Source organism: Chiloscyllium plagiosum, unplaced genomic scaffold (assembly GCF_037043375.1).
Source record: "Chiloscyllium plagiosum isolate Xiang-an unplaced genomic scaffold, Cpla_swu_hap1 HiC_scaffold_16, whole genome shotgun sequence".
In the NCBI taxonomy this organism is placed as follows: domain Eukaryota; kingdom Metazoa; phylum Chordata; class Chondrichthyes; order Orectolobiformes; family Hemiscylliidae; genus Chiloscyllium; species Chiloscyllium plagiosum.
The window spans coordinates 25030014-25049508 of NW_028270154.1; the positions used below are offsets into that span (position 1 = coordinate 25030014).

The window sequence follows — 19495 nt, forward strand, 5'->3', positions numbered from 1 at the left end:
CACAATAGTGTAGGGAGCCATTGTGGGGAGTAAAAGGTGATGTGATTCTTAGTAGGAGATTGTATGACTAGTGGGTTGGAGACTATTCTCTGTCATTGACTGGGTGAATCTCAATAGGTATGCTGCCAGCAAGTGCTAGAGTTAAAGATGTCTCCTGAGGGCTGGGGAAGAAATTGAAATGCAAGGAAAAGATCCAGTTGTTGTGATGCATACAAGAAGCAACTCAAAAAGGCTTCCTCTCTTTGGGCTCAACTCTCAACGGGCCTTTAATAATTATGAGGTGAAAACAATTGCCAATCAACAGACGAGGTCCTATTGGGCAGTTGGCAACTGGCTGCCTGCAGTACTGGGTGTACTGCCAGCAGCAGTGGTCTCTGCCCATAATGCACCATGGACATTGTGGAGGCAAGTAACGATGATCTCAGACATAGAAACATCAAGTTTGAAGCAGAAGTAGGCCATTTGGCCTTTCAAGTCTGCTGTGCCATTCAAGATGATCATAACTAATCATCTAACTCAGTACCATTTTCCAACTTTGATCCCATTAATCCTAAGAACCATATCTAACTCCTTAAAAACATTTAACATTTTGGCCTGAACTATTTTCTGTGGAAGAGAATTCCACAGGCTCACCACTCTCTGGGTAAAGACATTTTTTTTTTCATCTCAATCCTCATTCACTTACCCTATGTCTTTAAACTATGACTCCTGTTCCGGAAACTCCTGTCATCAGGAACATCCTTCCTGCATTTACTCAGTCTACTCCTGTTTGAATTTTATGGGTTTCTATGAGATTCACACTCATTCTTCTAAACTCGAGTGAGCATAGTTCTAATTGATCCAATCTCTCTTCATACGTCAGTCAGTCTGGTAAACATTTATTGCATTCCCCCCATGGCCTAAATGTCCTTCCTCAGATACGGAGACCAAAACTGCACAGAAGACACCAGATGTGGTTTAATCAATCTTCTATAGACGTACAGCAAGCCATCCCCGCTCTGACACTCAAATCCTCCCATTATGAAAGCTGACATACCATTTGCCTTCTTCACCACCACTGAAAGTGTTTGTTTAATTTCAGTGACTGAAAATATGTCGTCATTCAAATAATAATCTGCCTTCCTGATTTTGCTACCGAAGTGGATAACCTTACATTTGTCCACATTATACTTCATTTCCTTGCTCACTCAACCTGTCAAATCACACTGAAGCATCTCTGCATCCTCTTCACAGATCACCTTTCCACCCAAAATTGGAGATATTACAACTAATTCCATCTCATTAATATATCATTAATATACATTGTGTACAGCTGGGGTCCAAGCACTGATCCCTGTAATACCCTGCCACTTAGAAAAAGATCTCTTCATTACTATGCTTTATTTCCTGTCTGCCAAACTGATCTCCCTCCATGTCAGTACACTTCCTCTAATCCCCTGTGCTTTATTTTACATGCTAATCTCTGACGTGGGACCTTATTGAAAGCTTTTTGAAAGTCCAAATAAAGCACATCTACAGGCTCTCCCTTATCAGCTCTACTTGTTACTTGCTCAAAATTTTCAATTAAATTCATAAAGCATGATTTCCCTTTTGTAAATCCATGTTGATTCTGTCTGATCCGGACAATGTTTTCCAAGTGCTTTGTCATTAAGTCTTTTACAATGGACTCAAGCATTGTTCTCATTGTCAGGATAGCTTTTGTTTTGTTAAATAGAGGCATTGCCCTCCAAACCATATGAAGTTCTAGAATCTGTTGAATCTTGAAAGATGACCACAAATGGATCCTTTATTTCTTGGGCCATTTCCTTAAGTAATTTAGGATATAGATTACTGGGCTCTGTTGATTTATCTTTGTTGAATTTCATCAATTTCCCCAACACCACTTCCCTACTAAAAGTGATTTCTTTAAGATCCCCCCCTCTCAATAGATCATGCATTCACTAACATTTTTGGGATGTTATTGCATCTTCCTTTGCAACAACAGATATACATTTACTCAGTTTGCCAATCTCTTTGCTCCCCCATTACAAGTTTCCCCATTTCTCAGTGCAAGGGACCTACATTTATTTTTATCTCTTCATATTCCTGCAGCAGCTTTTGCAATCAGTTTCTATGTTCCCACAATCTTAATCTTTGACTCAATTTTACCTCTCTTATTCATTCCCTTTCACCTTCTTTGCTTAAATCTAAACTGCTCCCATTCTTCAGGTCAGCTGCTTTTTTTGGCCAATTTGTATGCCCCTGCTATTGTGTGGACTTCCAATGATTTCTAGGAAAAGGGCGGGTGGCAATTTGGAAAAGACAGGAAGTGTTATGGTGGACACAAAGAGGAAAAATTGTTGGAACATTTCCACTAAAGCCTCAGAAAGGAAGCCTGCAGGGTGAAGTGTGCAGACCTCTCTTCTACCCATTAAATCTGTTATCTTTATATACAATGTTCCACATGAAAGATTTTGGAAGAATTTGCTATTCAAAGTAAATGGACTGGTAATACAGATCATTCATGATTTGATCAAGTGGTGAAACAGGTTCCACATTCTACTTACCTGAATCATATTCCTGCATCTTATATAGTTGTATATGCCCATCAGTGATTATTGTTCATTCCCCTTATTATACTTATTACATGAAATAACCAAAAATCCCTATACTGTATACATTGTATTGTTACTGTACATTTTTGTAAAGAAAGTATTGCAAAAACCTACTTGACCCTAGTTTCACATTTGAGAACATGAAAAAATTTGCTCCTCTGACATAAAATAAGATTAAAGAAATCTTCTCTCTTTTTAAATAGATTACAGTAGGGACCTTAACCTAAGCAGAGAACACATAAAAAGGATTTCTTTGATATTGTTTTGTAATGGACTGGGTTATTCTAATGTAGTTGCTGTTAGTAAACAGGCAGTTGTACTGCATTAGACAATGGATAATAATCAGTGATTAACAAAATTGCGTTTTACAAATTTTTAACTTAGGTCCTCAGTATCTGCTTTACCATGTAGGTATTTTAACATATGTCTGTTTCATGTTCAGGTTCTACATGAAGCAGTTGAAATCCCGGGCTCCAATTTGAAGTTGTGCTACCTGAGCTCTCGTACCGCTGGCTACAAATCCCTTTTGAAAGTCACAATGACTCAATCCATTGTGCCAATCAATTTAATTAAAGTTCATCTGATGGTAGCTGTGGAAGGACATCTCTTCCAGAAATGGTTCCATGCATCTCCTAACCTTGCCTACACCTACATATGGGACAAAACTGACGCCTATAGCCAAAAGGTCTATGGTCTCTCAGAAGCTGTCGGTATGATTTAAAATTCTGCTTTTACGTTGTCAACTTCTATAATTTTGTTCACATTAATATACAATAAAATTGCTTGGTGTGGGTTACACAAAGTATAGCCATTGATCTGGATTGTGAAATTCAACACTGTCAGCCAGGTTGCAGTAAAACATCACTGCATCTAACTGCTGTATTCACATCCCTGGCTTTGCTGTTACTTTATATTATTCATGGCGGGTGGGCTAGTTTCTGTATGAAAATTTGCAAATGTAAATTGCTGTGGACTTAATCATTGCGTTGTTGGACTGCACTTTGTGGCATAGGAAAGATTGCGGCTTTGTGTGAAAAGTAAGGACCTGGACAGCAGCTACAGCATAACTAAATATATCCTGTTGTGTAATAGGAAGAGTTTCAGACTGTTAGGTTTCGGAATAATATGCCCACTGTACATATTACATACAAGATCGATGAGGGAATGCAAAAGTACCAGTAAATCTAGTGAAATTGTGATAACAAAACATCTTTATTTTCTTTCTCAAACAGATAACACATTTTGTTTATTTCCAGTGGAGGAATTTGTCATTAATGAGATTATTGACAACATTTCTGGATGATTTAAATTGTTGACATTATTATGCTCAGAATTTTCCAAGCTGGTGGTGATGATTTTTGTAGGAATGGGCATGTGAAAGTTTAGATTGCAGCTGATTGAATAGGTCCCTGTTGTTCTGTCACCTCCAAGGGGAGCTGCAGAATTTAATGAAGGAACTGCAGCATAGTTCCATAATGGGGGAATGGTTTGGAGGAAAACACCAAAGAGCCTTGATAAGTTGCTGCAGTGCATCTTGTAGATGGCCCACCCTCCGGAGATACCCAGCATCACAGATGTTAGGTTTCAGACAATTTAATTCCTTCAACCAATATCAAGAAATAACTTGAATCATTTGGTTCAGCAAAGGCTACTTGCCCTGACAACATTCCAGTAATAATACTGATAATATGAGCTCCAGAACTTGCCACAACTCTAGCTGAGCAGTTCCAGAACAGCTACACCGCTGATATCTACGTAGTTTTTTTCTCTATTCATTCATGGGATAGGGCATCGCTGGCTAGGCAGCATTTATTGCCCATCCCTAATTGCCCAGAGGGCAGTTGAGAGTCAACCACTTTGCCATGGAGTCTGGAGTTACATGTAGGCCATACCAGGTAAGAATGGCTGTTTCCTTCCCTAAAGGACATTAGTGCACCAGATGGGTTTTTACAACAATTGGCAATGGATTTATAGGTGTCATTAAATTCTTAATTCCAGATATTTATTGAATTCAAATTCCACCATCTGCCATGGTGGGATTTGAATCCGGGTCCCCAAAACATTATCTGTATCTCTGGACTAACAGTCCAGCAATAATACCACTTAGCCATCAACTCCCCAATAATGTGAAAAATTGTTCAGGTCAATCCTGTGCAGAAAAAGTTGGGTAAATTCAACCCAACTAATGACCCTCGTGGGTGTACTGTTGAACATCAGTAAAGCAATGGGAAGCGTAATTAACAGTGCTATCAAGCAGCACTTGCCTAGCAATAACCTGCTCATTGGTGTTCCTTTGGGTTCCTCCAAAGTCACCTGGCTTCTGACCTCATTACAACCTTGGTTCAAATATGGAAGAAAGAGCTGAATTCCAGAGATGAGAGCAGAGTGACAGCCCTTGACATCAAGGCTGCATTTGACTGAATGTGGCACAAAGATGCTTGGCAAAATGAGAGTCAGTGGGAATCAGGGGGCAACTCTCCACTGATTGCAATCACACCTGGCACAAAGGAAGATGGCTCTGGTTGCTGGAGTCAGTCATCTCAGCTCCAGGACATCTCTGCAGGAGTTCTCAAGCTAGTGCCCAACACCTAACCACCTTCAACTCATTCATCAATGATTTTCCCTCCATCAGAAGTTAGGATGTTCATTGATGATTGCATAATGTTCAACACCATTCACAACACCTCAGATACTGAAGCAGTCCATGTCAAATGTAACAAGACATGTACAATATCCAAGTTTGGGCTAGTAAGTGGCAAGTAGCATTTGCATCTCACAAGTGCCAATCAATGATCATGACCAATCTAATAATTACTTCTTGACATCCAATAGCATTACTGTTACTAAATCCCACTCTATCAACAGCCTGAAAGTTACTATTGATCACAAATTGAACAGGAGAAAGTGAAGACTGCAGGTGCTGGAGCTCAGAGTTGGGAGTGTGGCGCTAGAAAAGTACAGCAGGTCAGGAGCAGGAGAACCGACATTTCGAGCATAAGCTCCTCATCAGGAAACAATCCTGATGAAGAGTTTATGCTCGAAAAGTTGATTCTTCTGCTCCTTGGATGCTGACTGACCGGCTGTGCTTTTCCAGCACCATATACTCGACATAAATACAATGGCTCCAAAAGCAGGTTAAAGGCTCAGAATCCCCCAGTGGGTAACTCACCTCATAATTCCCAAAGCTAGTCCATTATCTTAAAGTCACAAGTCAGGAGTGTGATGGAATATTTACCACTTGCCTGGAAAAGCGCTGTTCCAGAATCACTGAAAAAGCTTGACACCATCCAGAACAAAGCAATTAATTTATTCGCAGTACATGTAGAAATGTTCACTCCCTCCACCATCAATGCTAAATAATGGTAGTGTGTAGAATCCACAAGATGCATTGCAGAAATTCACCAAGGCTCCTTCCACAGCACCCTCCAAAAACTGAATCTTTGCCATTTAGAAGGACAAGGGCAGCAGGTACATGGGAATACCATCATTGCAAGTTCTCCTCCAAGCCCGTCACCGTTCTGACTTGACAACATATCACTGCTCCTTCACTATCACTGGAATTTGCTCCCTAATGGCATTGTGGTTATACCTACACCAAATAGACTACAACAGTTAAAGGAAGCAGCTCACCACAACCTTTCTTGAAGGCAACTAAAGATGGACAATAAATACCGGCCTAGCCAGCAATGCCCAAATCACAAGAAAGAATTACAAAGAATTCTGTGTCACTGATGGAGGAAATGAGTTAGTTAACATACAGGAAGAAAAGAGTTGGGATAAAAAAGCATTTTCACATTGGCAGACTGTGACGAGTACAGTGCTACAGCAACCAGTGCCATGTCTCTACTATTCGTAATCTGTGCTAGTGATGTAGACAAAAAGACAGACTAATATTTGATGAAATCCAAAAATATGTGAAAATTCAAGCTGTGAGGAGGACACAAAAAAGCTGAAAAGACACATAGGTGGAATACGTGAACGGAAATCAAAGTACAAGATAAGATATAGTGTTTGGAGAAATGTGATTTATTCATTTTGATGCTAAAAATAGAAAAACTGAAACTTGCAAGTGTTGGTGTGCCAAAAGTCTTGAGTGTACTTGTACAAAGAACACACAATGTTGGCATGATGATGCGCTAAGTAATGAGGAGAGCAAATAACATATTGACTTTTAATGTAAAGAGATTGTGAAGTAAGAATAAAAGTTTCTTGTAAACGTACAGAGCTTTGGTGACACCAACTTGAAATACAGTTTGCAGTTTGATCTCCATATTTAAGAAAGAATATACTTGTTTTGGAGACATTACATGGTTGAGAAAATTAAGGCTATATTCTCTGGATTAGAGGATTGAGAAGTGATCTCATTGAAATGTTTGAGATTACAAAAGGACTTGACAGGGAATGTGTTGAGGCATTGTTTCTGCTGTCTGGGGAATCTGGAGCAAAGGGATATAGTTTCAGGATAAATTTGGGCTCAGATGAGGTGAAATGTATTCACACAAACGGTTGTGAATTATTGCTATTCACTGCTCCAAAGGGTTGTTTATGTGGCATAATTGAATATATTTAAAGCAGAGATAGACAAAGTTTTACCAAAAGATATCTCCAAGATGCGCTGCAGAAATTCACCAAAGATCTTCAGATAGCACCTTCCAAATCCATGACCACTTCCATTTCAAAGCACAAGGGCAGCAGATATATGGGAACGCCACCACCTGCAAGTTCTGCTCTAAGCCACTCACCATCCTGATATATTGTCATTCCTCCACAGTTACTGGGTCAAAATCCTAGAATTCCTTCCCAACAGCATTGTGGGTCGACCCACAGCAAGTAGACTGCAGCAGTTCAAGAAGGCAGCTTACTCCCACCTTCTCAAGGGCAACAAGAGATGGCAATAAATACTGGCCAGCCAGCATCTCACAAAAATGTATTTTAAAAAAAAGAAAAGTGGAGATGAAGCTTATGATTTTATGATTAGTCATGATCATTTTGAATGGTAGAGCAGGTTTGATGAATCATGTAGCCCTGGGCTCTCTTTCTTACATTGTTAAATTGTTACAACCTACCTTGGTTCAAAGGTCCCTGATATACGAAATGTTTGTTCCAGAGAAGCAGTCCGGGATGGAACAGTGCAGGCTGGCAGAAGAAGTATCATTGGTGACCGCAGGGTGGAGAGTGCTGAGACAGGCAGGATAGAAGCCCCTACTCAGTTTTCAGGAAAATTGTTGCAATTGCATTTGAAGCATTTGTCTCTCTCTAATGAGAGAGCACCCTGTAGTATGGAAAGACTATTGCAACTTTACTTTCTTTACATCTGTGAGAATTTTCAGCCTTGGTACATATCATAGGCTTTCTCCATGTCAACCTAATTGACCCCACAATTCCAAACCCCCACACCTTCATGCTTCCTCCATGACCTCATGGCCAACTCATATTCTACATGGCCTCTCCATGCCAACTAATACCCCATGCTAAGTTATATGCCAATGTCACCTCCATCGCCTCAGTATCCACAATGGCAGCGCTATAGAACCAAGTGGAGATGAAGAAGGATTAAACTTCTACAAACTGTTCAAGGTCCTAATCAATATAATGAAGAAAGAAGTCTCATGTATCATATGCATTCAAGAGTTTATAATTTCAAACCCCCTTGCCTGAGAATCATTTATAAAAGCAACAAACATGGATTCAGTATCTATATCAAAAATAGGTAATCCCTTAATAGCTCTTTACACTATTGATCAAACCATGAATTCAGAATTCCTGTTGAGTTAAGTGCTTTTGGACAATTTGGAACTCAATCAAGTATTCATAAAGACCTTAGCTGTGGTAACAGTTTTTTGGGAAATGTCCAACTTGAACTCTATTGAAACTGCAGGAAAATATGCTAATTTTGTTTTCAAACCTACGCAAGATTTGCTATCAATCTGAACAATCCAGTGGCTAGATTCTTTTTAATTCTAACTGGTGGCTTCAATCAATTTTACTCATGTTTCATTAAGAGGCTGAAGATTTAAATAGCTCGGGCTCATAACAAATAAGCAGACCTTATCCACGTTTGAAGAGCATTTATGACTACTTCCTAAATATGTGATTCCCACATCTGTGATAAAGCCCTCATAAAGCAAAAATGAAGTCTGTTTGAAATCAGCGCTAATTTCAAATGGCCCTGCTGAATTCAGGTCTCCTCAGTTCTGAGATTCACTCAATCGACACTCCCTTATTTTGGAAAAAAATTGAGATTTGTCAGGATGTAAACTTCCAAATTTGTTTTTAAAAGGTCTCTAAGTAGCTGAATGATTGCCAAAAATCCAACCCGGTTGTCAGTGTAAGACGCAGATTGTTTCCAATTATAAATGGTCTTATCATCATTGTTAATATGCTATGGGGACTTGAAGCTCAAGCCCAACATCTTGACTCACTTTACCCATATTTAGTTTCATTGAAAGTCCAAGGATATGTGAACATATTATTTAAAACAATATAATACATTATTTCCAATTAAAATAATTTTAAAAAGGAAATTGAGTGAGGAACGGAAGCACTGAGGGTTTACGTTTTATGACTTAAACTGAAAGTATCAGAGGATTTTTTTTCTCCCAGTGCTATCATTATCAGGTTTTATTTATCCAATAATGTTTTTGCAGAGGCAGAGAGACAAACAGGAAGACACAAAGATTTAGACAACATTAATTAGAGAGGGGCAATTACACATTCCGTTGGAGTTGAACTGCATTTTAAAATAAAGGTGCAGATTTTAAATATCTAGCAGAAGAAATTGGAATTTGGCAATGGAATGATTATCTTCACAAAACCACAATATACTCACATTAGTGACTTGCAATGGCAGTTGCTCAAGAAATAGGGCTGTTTTTACTGGGTCCAAGACTGACCTACAAAGATTGGAGAAAGTGAATTTAATCAGACAGGCAGTGGGCAAGACAAGGCCTGGGCCCACCTGAGAGTTGGCATGGAACCAACCAACCATTTTCATGGTGAGGTCTAATTTAAATTAATTGAGTGAGCTGCCAGCTCAATGATCAGTGGGTGGCAAATCTAGCAGTGCAGCTGGTATTGATACCTCCTTGCAGCAGCACCTTAAAAGGGAAGAAATGGATGTGTTGAGAAAGGAAGAATCAGTCCTGTGACAAAATCTTTCACCGCAGGAGAGACACTAATTATAAATACATTCAAGCTACAAAATCTACAAGTATCTGCCAAACCTGCCTCCAGCTTTCAGCAACAGCTACAGAGAATCCTTTTAAAGGCCACTTGAAAGTGGCCACCTCTTCCCCCAGTAATGTTTTGTGCGCAGCAGCAGAAATTGGTGATTGTCCAGCAGGCAGAAATGAAAAAATAGCATTGTTTGGTGGGGGTCATAACCATGTCACGTATGTCACCACAATCGTGCAGTCACAAGCATTTTGTCTGTTTCCAGCAATATGTTTGGCTGCCAGCAAGGTGTGTTTTGTGATTGTTTGCTGTGTTAATGCTGAATGTCCAAAGATGCTTCAGGGAACAAGGTATGAGCAAAATGAGTAGAAACCCGGCACGACTATTTCCCTTGCTTTGTCTTGTGTCCAGCTTCTACAATGGGACCAGGTCATTGGAGAAAAGTAGGCTACCCAGTGAGTACTGTGCTTCTGGAGGTGCAAGGCTACAATCACAATGTAAATATTTCTGTCAGATGTAAGCATGCTTGCTGATCACCTGCAGGCCTGAACAGCTTGTCTAGCCAACATGGGATACCTCCCAGTCACTGCGTAAGTTATTTTGGCCAGAAACAAAGATGCAAATTGTGATTGAAAAAAACCAATAGCACATTTTCAGATAATACATGGGCAGTTATTGTTCAGGCTCCTGTAAAATGCACCCTTGATTATAACATTTTCACAGCTTCAATAGCTAGAAGCAATATGCAGAATTATAAACGTTAACGTTGGAAAGAGATCACAGCGAAAAGAAGTCAGATTTTTGAAGAGAAGTGTAATTTTTTTTCAAAATGAGTTGTCTGACAGGATGAATTAAGTAATTTCTGATATTTTAATTGTCAAATACCACATTTTAAAATAATCCAACTCCAAACCAACCGTAGCTGTTATACAGGAGAGAAGTAGCAATTGGAATATTTAAATACTGTGGTATACCATCAGTACATAAAGAAAAAAATCAAAATGTATAATTTCAATTATGTATAATTGTATATATATTTATGACTGAATTATTGTTTTGTTGTATAAACATTTATGTGTGAATGAGTGCGGATTGATTCACAGGGTAAAGTAACACGCTTGTGAATTATTTGAACAAACTGAGTTAAACTGAGGGATCATCTATAGGCTTCCTTCATCAGATATGGATTAGTGGCAACATTTTAACCTTTTATCCAGAAGGCTGTGGTTTCAAACCCAACTCTAAAGACTTGAATACAAAATGTGATACAGCACAGCACAGTATTAAGGGAGTGGTTCACTGTCAAAGGTGTTACTTCAGATAAGATGTAAAACCAAGCCTGCTCTCTCAGGTGATATCACAGATCCTATGGCTGCTTTGAAGCAAATGCGGAGAGTTCGCCTTGGTGTTCTGGCTGATATTTATCCTCAACTTATGTTTTTTAAAAAAGATTATCTGGTCATCATCATAAAATAGCTTTTAGAATCTTGCTATGTACAAAGTTTCCTCTGTGTTTCCTATATTGCTGCTACAATAATACTTCATTATCTGCAAAGCTCTTTGAGACGTTTGAGATCACGATGGACGCTATTAAATGTGAGCCTTTATTTACCTTGGCTTAACAGTGCATGTTTATTTCAGCTCCCTCACACCAATCACGTGTGAGAGAGCTACGTCTTTGCATCTCAAAGGAACACATTGCTTAAACAAAAAAATGCACAAAAGTCCATAGAGGTCAACCTATTAATACTTTGTCTGCAACAATATGCCAGTGTTAACCTTTAACATAATTGAAGGCCATTTAACTCATTGTGTTTATGGCAGTGAGATTACAGGTCCATGTTGGGAGGATAACAGTTCTAAAAATGTGATTATTGGCTCAAAATTAAATTTTCAAATCAGCTTGAGTTTAACAACAGATTCAGCTACATGTCTGTTTTGTTGCCATATTTATCAAAATGATGCTTTTCTTTACCCCACGACTGCTTGTTCAGTGCATTCACCAGCTGCCAGATCAATCTTCTGTCCCTTTCAGCATAGCTGCAGACAAAGGTCAGTTTAGTTACGTGAGGAATGGATAAAACTCAGTATTCTTCTACTCGTTTTGATTTTGACAGAAGAAGCAGCTGAAACTGAAGCTCATACTGCCACCTTCAGCCTGCGCATTAGCAGCGACTTTCAAATGCTTGTAATGAGAAAAAGAAAAGGAAGTTTGTGGTCATGGTGCTTGGAGGTGGTGGGAGATGAGAATTCACCTCATCCTACTAGATGCAATGTTTGTTAGGAAGTAGAATTTCAGTGTGTATTCTTGTGAGCAAATTGTAAGCTGATAACTTCTCAGTATACAGTATCCCTTGTCTCAGTATACAACTTGGAGTAACAATATCAACTATACAAAACTCCAATGTCTGAACAATTGATTCTTGAGTGGATCACTGAAGGGCACCCACCAAAAGAGGAAGCAAGCCATTTATATAGTTTAGTTCCCATTGAATGAGAGCAATCAGCAGTGCCAAACCTACATCTACTGAACTGCCACAGGCTATTCCCTGCTTGGAGTGGCAATCTCCATGTCAGTCTTCAAGCTCCCTCACCACCACCCCCTATACCCCAAACCCCCAATAAGCTACATCTAACTATTGACCTGCTTGACATCAGAGCCATTCAAACTTCCTAAGGAACCATGCTGATAACTTATAAAAGGCAGCCCCAATGGAGTCAATAGCTCACAGTCTCAGCACTACCCATCTTGAGCCATATACTGACATGAACTGAATTTCTCCCACATAACTGAAAAAGATGAATCTGATTAAATTCTTTAGTTGTTGACATTTTACCCATTCTTACAAGGTTAATAAGGTTGATGGACAGGAAAGGGCAATTTGTGTAACAAAACCTGAAAAATTATTGATTTGCTGTTTGTTTGATTCATTAACTCTGAAATCTTGGTATCGGTTGTATTGCTCAGTTATCAAAGTCAGAATGAACTCTGTGGGGGAGGAGGGTTGAGAAGTTTAGCAAAACAGGAAATCACAATATTAATGGCAAGCATGTTGGTGCACACATACAAAATACATTCTTGACAGTATTTTGTCAAAGTGATGTGATAGAAAGCATTGTCAACAGTGCTATCAACGAGCACATACTCAGCAATGACCTCACTGATGTTCAGGTTGGGTTCTGACAGGGCCAATCATTTTCTGACCTCATTACATTTTTCATTTAATGATGGGGAAGAGAACTGGACTCAAGTGAGTTGAGAGTGATTACTCTTGACATCAAGGCTATATTTGACTGAGTGTAGCATCAATAAGCAAACCTGCAGTCAATAGGAATCAAAGTAAAAACTGTCCATTGTTTGGAGTCATGTCTGGCATAAAGGAATTTTATTTGTTGATGGGATGTTGACTTTGCTGGCTGGGCCAGTATTTATTGCTAACTGAGTAGCTTGGCAAGCCATTCCACAATGTCACAGACTCCCCATATTATTGGCATTCAATGTCAATTACCTCACACCTGGGATATTCCTGCAAGAGACCCAACCATCTTCAATAGTTTCACCAAAGACCACCGCTTCACCATAAAAAAAGGTGGGCATGTTTGCTGGTGATTGCATAATGTTCAACACCATTTATTACTCATCAGATACTGAAGCAGTCTATTTCCAAAAGAAGGACAACCTGGTTACTATTCAGCCTTGAACTGAAAACACCAAACAAAATTCAGTAGTTTAGACAAAGGGGAGTCAGTGGACGTGATCTACTTGGATTTCCAGATGACCTTTGACAAAATGTCGCACAGGAGGCTACGAAACAAGATAAGAACCCATTGTGTTAGGACAAGGTATTGACATGGATAGAGGTTTGATTGACTGGCAAAAGGCAGGGTGTAGTGATAAAGGAGTCTTTTTCATGAGGGCAGCCAGTGACTGGTGGAGTTCCACAGGAGTCAGTGTTGGGACCACAAATACTCAGGTTATACATTAATGATCTGGATGAAGGAACTGAGAGCATTTTGGCAGAAGTTTGCAGATGGCACAAAGATAGGTGGAGGGACAGGTAGTGTTGAGGATGCAGTGAGGCTACAGAGGACTTGGACAGGCTAGAAGTGGGAAAAAACGTATCAGACAGAATACAATGTGGAAAACTGTAAGGTTTTGCACTTTGGTAGGAAGAAGTGAGGTGTAGATTATTTTCTAACTGAGGAAAGGCTTCAGAAATCTGAAGCACAAAGGGACTTGGGAGTCCTCGTTCAGAATTCTCTTAAGGTTAATACGTAGGTTCAATTGGCAGATAAGAAGGCAAATGCAGTATTAAAATTCAATTCAAGAGGGCGAGAATACGATCCAGTAATGTACTGTTGTGGTTGCATAAGGCTCTGTTCAGACTGCATTTGGAATATTGTGAGCAGTTTGGGCTCATATCTAAGGAAGGATGTGCTGGAGTTGGAGAGGCCCAGATGCGATTTACAAGTATGATCCCAGGGATGAAGGGTCTGTCCTTATGAGAAGTGGTTGAGGGCTAGGGGTCTATACTCGATGGAGATTAGAAAGATGTTGGAGAATTTTCATCAAAACTTACAGAATATTGAGAGGCCTAGATAGAGTGGACGTGGAGAAGATGTTTCTACTTGTAGGAGACCCTAGAACCAAAGGGCACAGCCTCAGATTAAAGAGACGACCCTTTAGAACTGAATTGAGGAGGAATTTCTTCAGCTCGAGGGTGGTAAATCTCTGGAACTCATTGCCACAGAAGATTGTGAAGGCCAAGTCTTTGAATATATTTAAAACAGCAATCAATAGATTGTTGATTAGTAAGGAGATCAAGAGAGAAGGCAGGAAAATGAGGTTTTATCAGCCATGATTGAATAATGGAGCAGAATCAATGGGCTGAATGACCTAATTCTGTTCTTAAATCTTAAGGCCCTACAGTTATAGTTACAAGCGCCAGATAAAAACTATCCCCAACCAGAGAGAAACTAACCATCAGACCTTAACTTCATATGTTTGCATTTATTCAATGACATTATCTTTGCTGAATCCACCACTTGAAACAGAATCAGAGAATTGCTACAGTGGAGGCCATTTGTCCAAATGTGTCCTCAGGGTCACCATTCATCAGAAACTGAATGTGACTAATCTGGTTACAAAAGAGGCTAAGAATGCTCACCAAAGCAACTCACCTGACTCCCCAGAGCTTATCCACTATCTATCAAGTACAATGTGAATGGATGTGATGGATCCATTTTCCTGGCTGAGTGCAATTTCAACAATAATTAAGAATCTTGAGACGATCCAGCAACAAAAAGCCTGCTTGATTGGCACCCCATGCACCACTTCAACATTAACTCCCTCTATCACCAATGCACAGTGTCCACCATCCACAAGATGCACAGCAATAACTGATCCAGGCTCCTTTGGCAGCACGTTTCAACCCATGACCTCTCCCACCCAGAAGAACAAGAGCAGCAGATGCATGGAGGTACTAACATTTGCAATTTCCCTCCAAGTCACATGTCATGTTATCTTTGACTTTCACTGTTTATCCAACATTGAGTCATAGCGTCATACTGCATAGAAATAGACCATTCGCTCCAACTCGTCCATGTTGACCAAGCATCCTAAACTGAACAAGTCCCACTTGCCTGCATTTGGCCCATATCTCTCAAAACCCATTTTGTTCATGTGCCTGATTAAATGTCTTTTAAATGTTGTAATTGTTCCTGTCTTGACCATTTCCTCTAGCAACTCATTCTATACACTCACTGTCCTCTGTGTGAAAAAGTTGCCCCTCAAGTCCCTTTGAAATCTTTCCCCTCTCACCTTAAATGTATGCCTTCTAATGCTGGACTCCCCTACTCTTGGAAAAAGATGTTGTCTAGTCATCTTATCCATGTCCCTCATGATTTCATAAACATCTATAAAGTCACCACTCAGCCTCCAATGTTCCAGGGAAAAAACATTCCAACCTATCCATTACATCTGTAAATATGGATATCCAATCTTCTTGTCCTCCATCCACGTCATTGATAAATTTGATGGAAAGCTCAAGCCCCTGTACAAATTCTTGAACAATACACTAGTTGTCACATTGCATCAATCAGAAAGCTCTGGTTATTGGTGGGTGACCATCAGGATCTTTATGGATGTGGGACTTGGTGATTATTTGTAGGATTTTAACAGTTTCACCAATCCCCATCCATGGAATGGAGCCTGTCATTCTCACTTGGGTATGGCCACTGCTATCATTGCCCACATTATCTGGTTCTCAAAATCTCAAAGTGGCTGAGCAAGCCATCAGTTATTAAAAATCATCTCTAAAAGACACTCCTGGACATTCTTGCCATCTCCTTGCGCCCTGGGAATAAATTTAAATAAAAACACCCCCAGAAAGTCAACATGACAAGGGATGATCCCCTGTCCACAATGTCACAAAACCAAAACTCAAAGACAGCTTGTGCATTTCCTTCAGAGCCTTAGTAGAATATCTCACCTGGAGGGGGTTTACAATGTCCTCAGACACTGACCTTAATACCAATGCTGCCAACGGTTTTGAATCATTCCCATAATGTTGCATTTGGCCCTAAAACATGATTATTTCAACCTGGGAGAATTCCTAGCTTCATTTGAGTCACTTACAGAGTGAAAGCCTAGTCTTCCCTCAAGGTGAGACACGGATCAGTTCTTTGAACTGAAGGAAGACAATTGACGGGCACGTTGCCATGTAAATGCAGATGTCAAGCAATATCAAACATCCTTGTAAAAACCTTTTCTGGAGTAATGCATTGTTGTTCACAGCTCACCTCGTATTGCTAGATCAGAATCCTAGACCTCCCTCCCTAACAGCACTGTGGGTGCACCTACACCACATGGAGCCTAATGGTTCAAAAAGGCAGGTCACCAATGCCTTCTCAAGGGTAATTAGAGTTGAGTACTAAATTTTGGTCTAGCTAGCACTGCCAATATCCTGTGAAAGCATAAATCATTTTAGCAAAGGCATCAACTCATTTAAAGTAAACAGGAGGCTATTTATTATTCATTTTGTACAGCATGATTTGAAAGCAACATTCTCCTCACCCCAGTGATCTTATTTCAAATCAAATTCCCGACTGCTGGGTGGCAAGTCTCCAAAGAAGATTCTCAGTGTGAACAGTGTAGCAGGAGGTGGATTTTAACGGTCTCCATAGGACTGGGAAATTGCGCTGCTGAGGAGAGGGATTGTGAACTACATTATATGAATGTATTATCCAGCAAGCAAAAATCTACAGCACAAAACTGCTGATAATTCTGCATAAATTGGTAATTACTTTTGGAGAGTTTATGTGAATTTAGGGCAAGTGGGGACACAGATCAGAGAGAGATTTCATTGCCGAGAGAAGATGAAGACTGCAGATGCTGGAGAACAGAGTCAAAAAGTGGTGCTGGAAAAGCACAGCAGGTCAAGCAGTATCTGAGGAGCAGGAGAGTTGACATTTCGAGCATGAGCTCTTCATCAGGAATAGGTTTCATTGCCCCCATTGTCCTGTTGCTTGCAAGACTTGTTTGCTGGCACAACATAGTACAGCAACACTTTTCCACCTGGGGATGGAGCGACTTCTCATGAAACACCAGGGAGACTGCTTCCAATAGGCCAACAATCCTGCAAAATGTCTGCGCCTTTATAGATAAGTCCCCACCATAAAAAAAATTAAGCATCTAAGAAACAGAATTTGGAGCAGCTCCAACAGCCTCTTGAGCCTATTCCACCATTCAATATCAGCTACTGCCTCAACTCTACTTCCCCCCCTAAAGTCCCTTGACTCACGAAGAGATTAAACATGTCTTTATTAGTCTTGAATGTACAGTGATAATACTTTGCATCTCACATTCCCACGTGGCTACACTTGTCATCATGTAACTCTCCCAAACTCCACTGTGGAGGCTAGTGTCCCACCACAGTGTCACATCTTTGTCTCTGCTCCAAATCTTCTAACACTTTGTCCTCCAGTCACATAAACATACTCAAGTCTGTCATTTCTCCTTTAGAATCCATGTTATTCAGCAGCCATTCAAGCAGCATCCCACGTTTTTCAGCAATACATCCACTCTCTTACGCTCTGCCCTGAGGCTGCTCATCATCAATAGTTTCAATTTCTAACCCTTACTTCTGAATTCACTGTCTTCCCTAAACATCTACACACCTGTAAACATATTCACCATCACTCTCTGACCTTGCCATATCCTATGGCTTCTCTAATATCAAAAAAAAACTGCTGAAAATATTCTGCAGAGCAGGCCACATTTGTGGTGAGAAGAACAGAGTTAATGTTTTGAATCGATGAACTTTTATTGGATTAGAGGAGAGATAGATTTTAATCTGGTAGAAGTAGGGACAGAAGAAGAACAAAGGAAAACTTTGTGATAAATTAGTTGAAGGACAAGAAAGATTCAAACTGATAAACACTTTATCATGCTATAGGGAATGGTAATGGGTATAGTACAGGAATAAAGGTTGTATCCAAATAAGGGGTGAATGGCCACTTAACAACCATCTGAATCTTTATCAGCATTATCTTGATCAGTTACCTGTCCATCTCTGACCATTTCCTATCCCTTCCCGAACCCATTTCATAACCCGAATTCTTCTACATTCATCCTGCAAAAACTTTCATTGTCACAACTATCTAACACATGACCCTCTATTCACCATTATACTTTTGCAACTATTGGTTTGCTCAATCATTCCCCCAACTGCACAAGTGATGCCCTTAACCTTAAGAAAATCTTTACTGTCTTCACCCTGGACATTTCCCTTTGTAGGGCCACCAAGTCCCTTCTTTAAAGTTCAAAGGACAAACATTTGGAATCATTGAATGATTATAGCTCAAAAGAAGACCATTTACCCACATGCATTCATGCTGTCAAATTGAGAATGAACTCATCCAGTCAAACTGCCTTTTCGACATAACCACCAAATCATATACTCTAAACAATTTGTTAATGCAGCCATCACCAAGCCTTGACTGGAATAACCAAAGATGGCATTGTTTTGACTATGTGGAAAATTTCCTAAATATGCGCTGTACGCGCAAAAGCAGGACAACCTCAACCCTGTCAATTATAATCCCATCAGTCTATTTTTGTAAAGTGATGGAACATGTCATCAAAATGCCGTCAAGCAACACTTGCTTAGCAATAACCTACTCACTAATGCTCAGTTTGTGTTCCACCAGCAGTGCTCAACTCCTGACCTCATTACAGGCTTTGTTCAAAAATGGACAAAAGAACTAAATGCGAGAGGTGAAATGGCAGTGACCCCCCTTGACATCAAGGCCATATTTGACTGAGTATGGCAAAAGTAAGAAAAAACTAACATAAATGAGAATCTGGAGAAAGGTTCTCTCTTGGCTGGGGTCATACTTAGCACAAAGGACAATGGTGCGATTTTTGGGGGTCAGTCATCTTAGCTCCAGGACATCTCTTAAGTGATTCCTCATGGTAGTATCCTCATGCCAATCATTTTCAATGGCTTTATCAATGGCTTTAGACCTTACTTTCACTGCGAGGTCTAAAGTGGGGATGTTCACTCATGATTGTGCAATGTTCAGCAGCATTCATGACTCTTCAGATACTGAAGCTGTACATGTTCAAATGCAGGATGGTCTGCACAATATCCAGATTTGTGCTGTCAAGTGGCAAGTAATATTTGTTTCACACAAGTACCAGTCAGTGAACATCTCTATCCATCATC

General features: G+C 39.9%; 1 protein-coding gene across 21 annotated transcripts in view; it reads left to right on the forward strand.

Moving 5' to 3' along the window:
* Positions 1 to 19495, forward strand: part of LOC122556528 (teneurin-2-like) — a 2772576-nt gene that overhangs the window by 2697121 nt on the left and 55960 nt on the right. For all 21 annotated transcript variants that reach the window (XM_087995212.1, XM_087995211.1, XM_087995218.1 and 18 more), the window contains one exon: positions 3037 to 3304. In XM_087995212.1, the coding sequence (XP_087851338.1) occupies positions 3037 to 3304 (268 nt within the window). The remainder of the gene's footprint in view (positions 1 to 3036; positions 3305 to 19495) is intronic.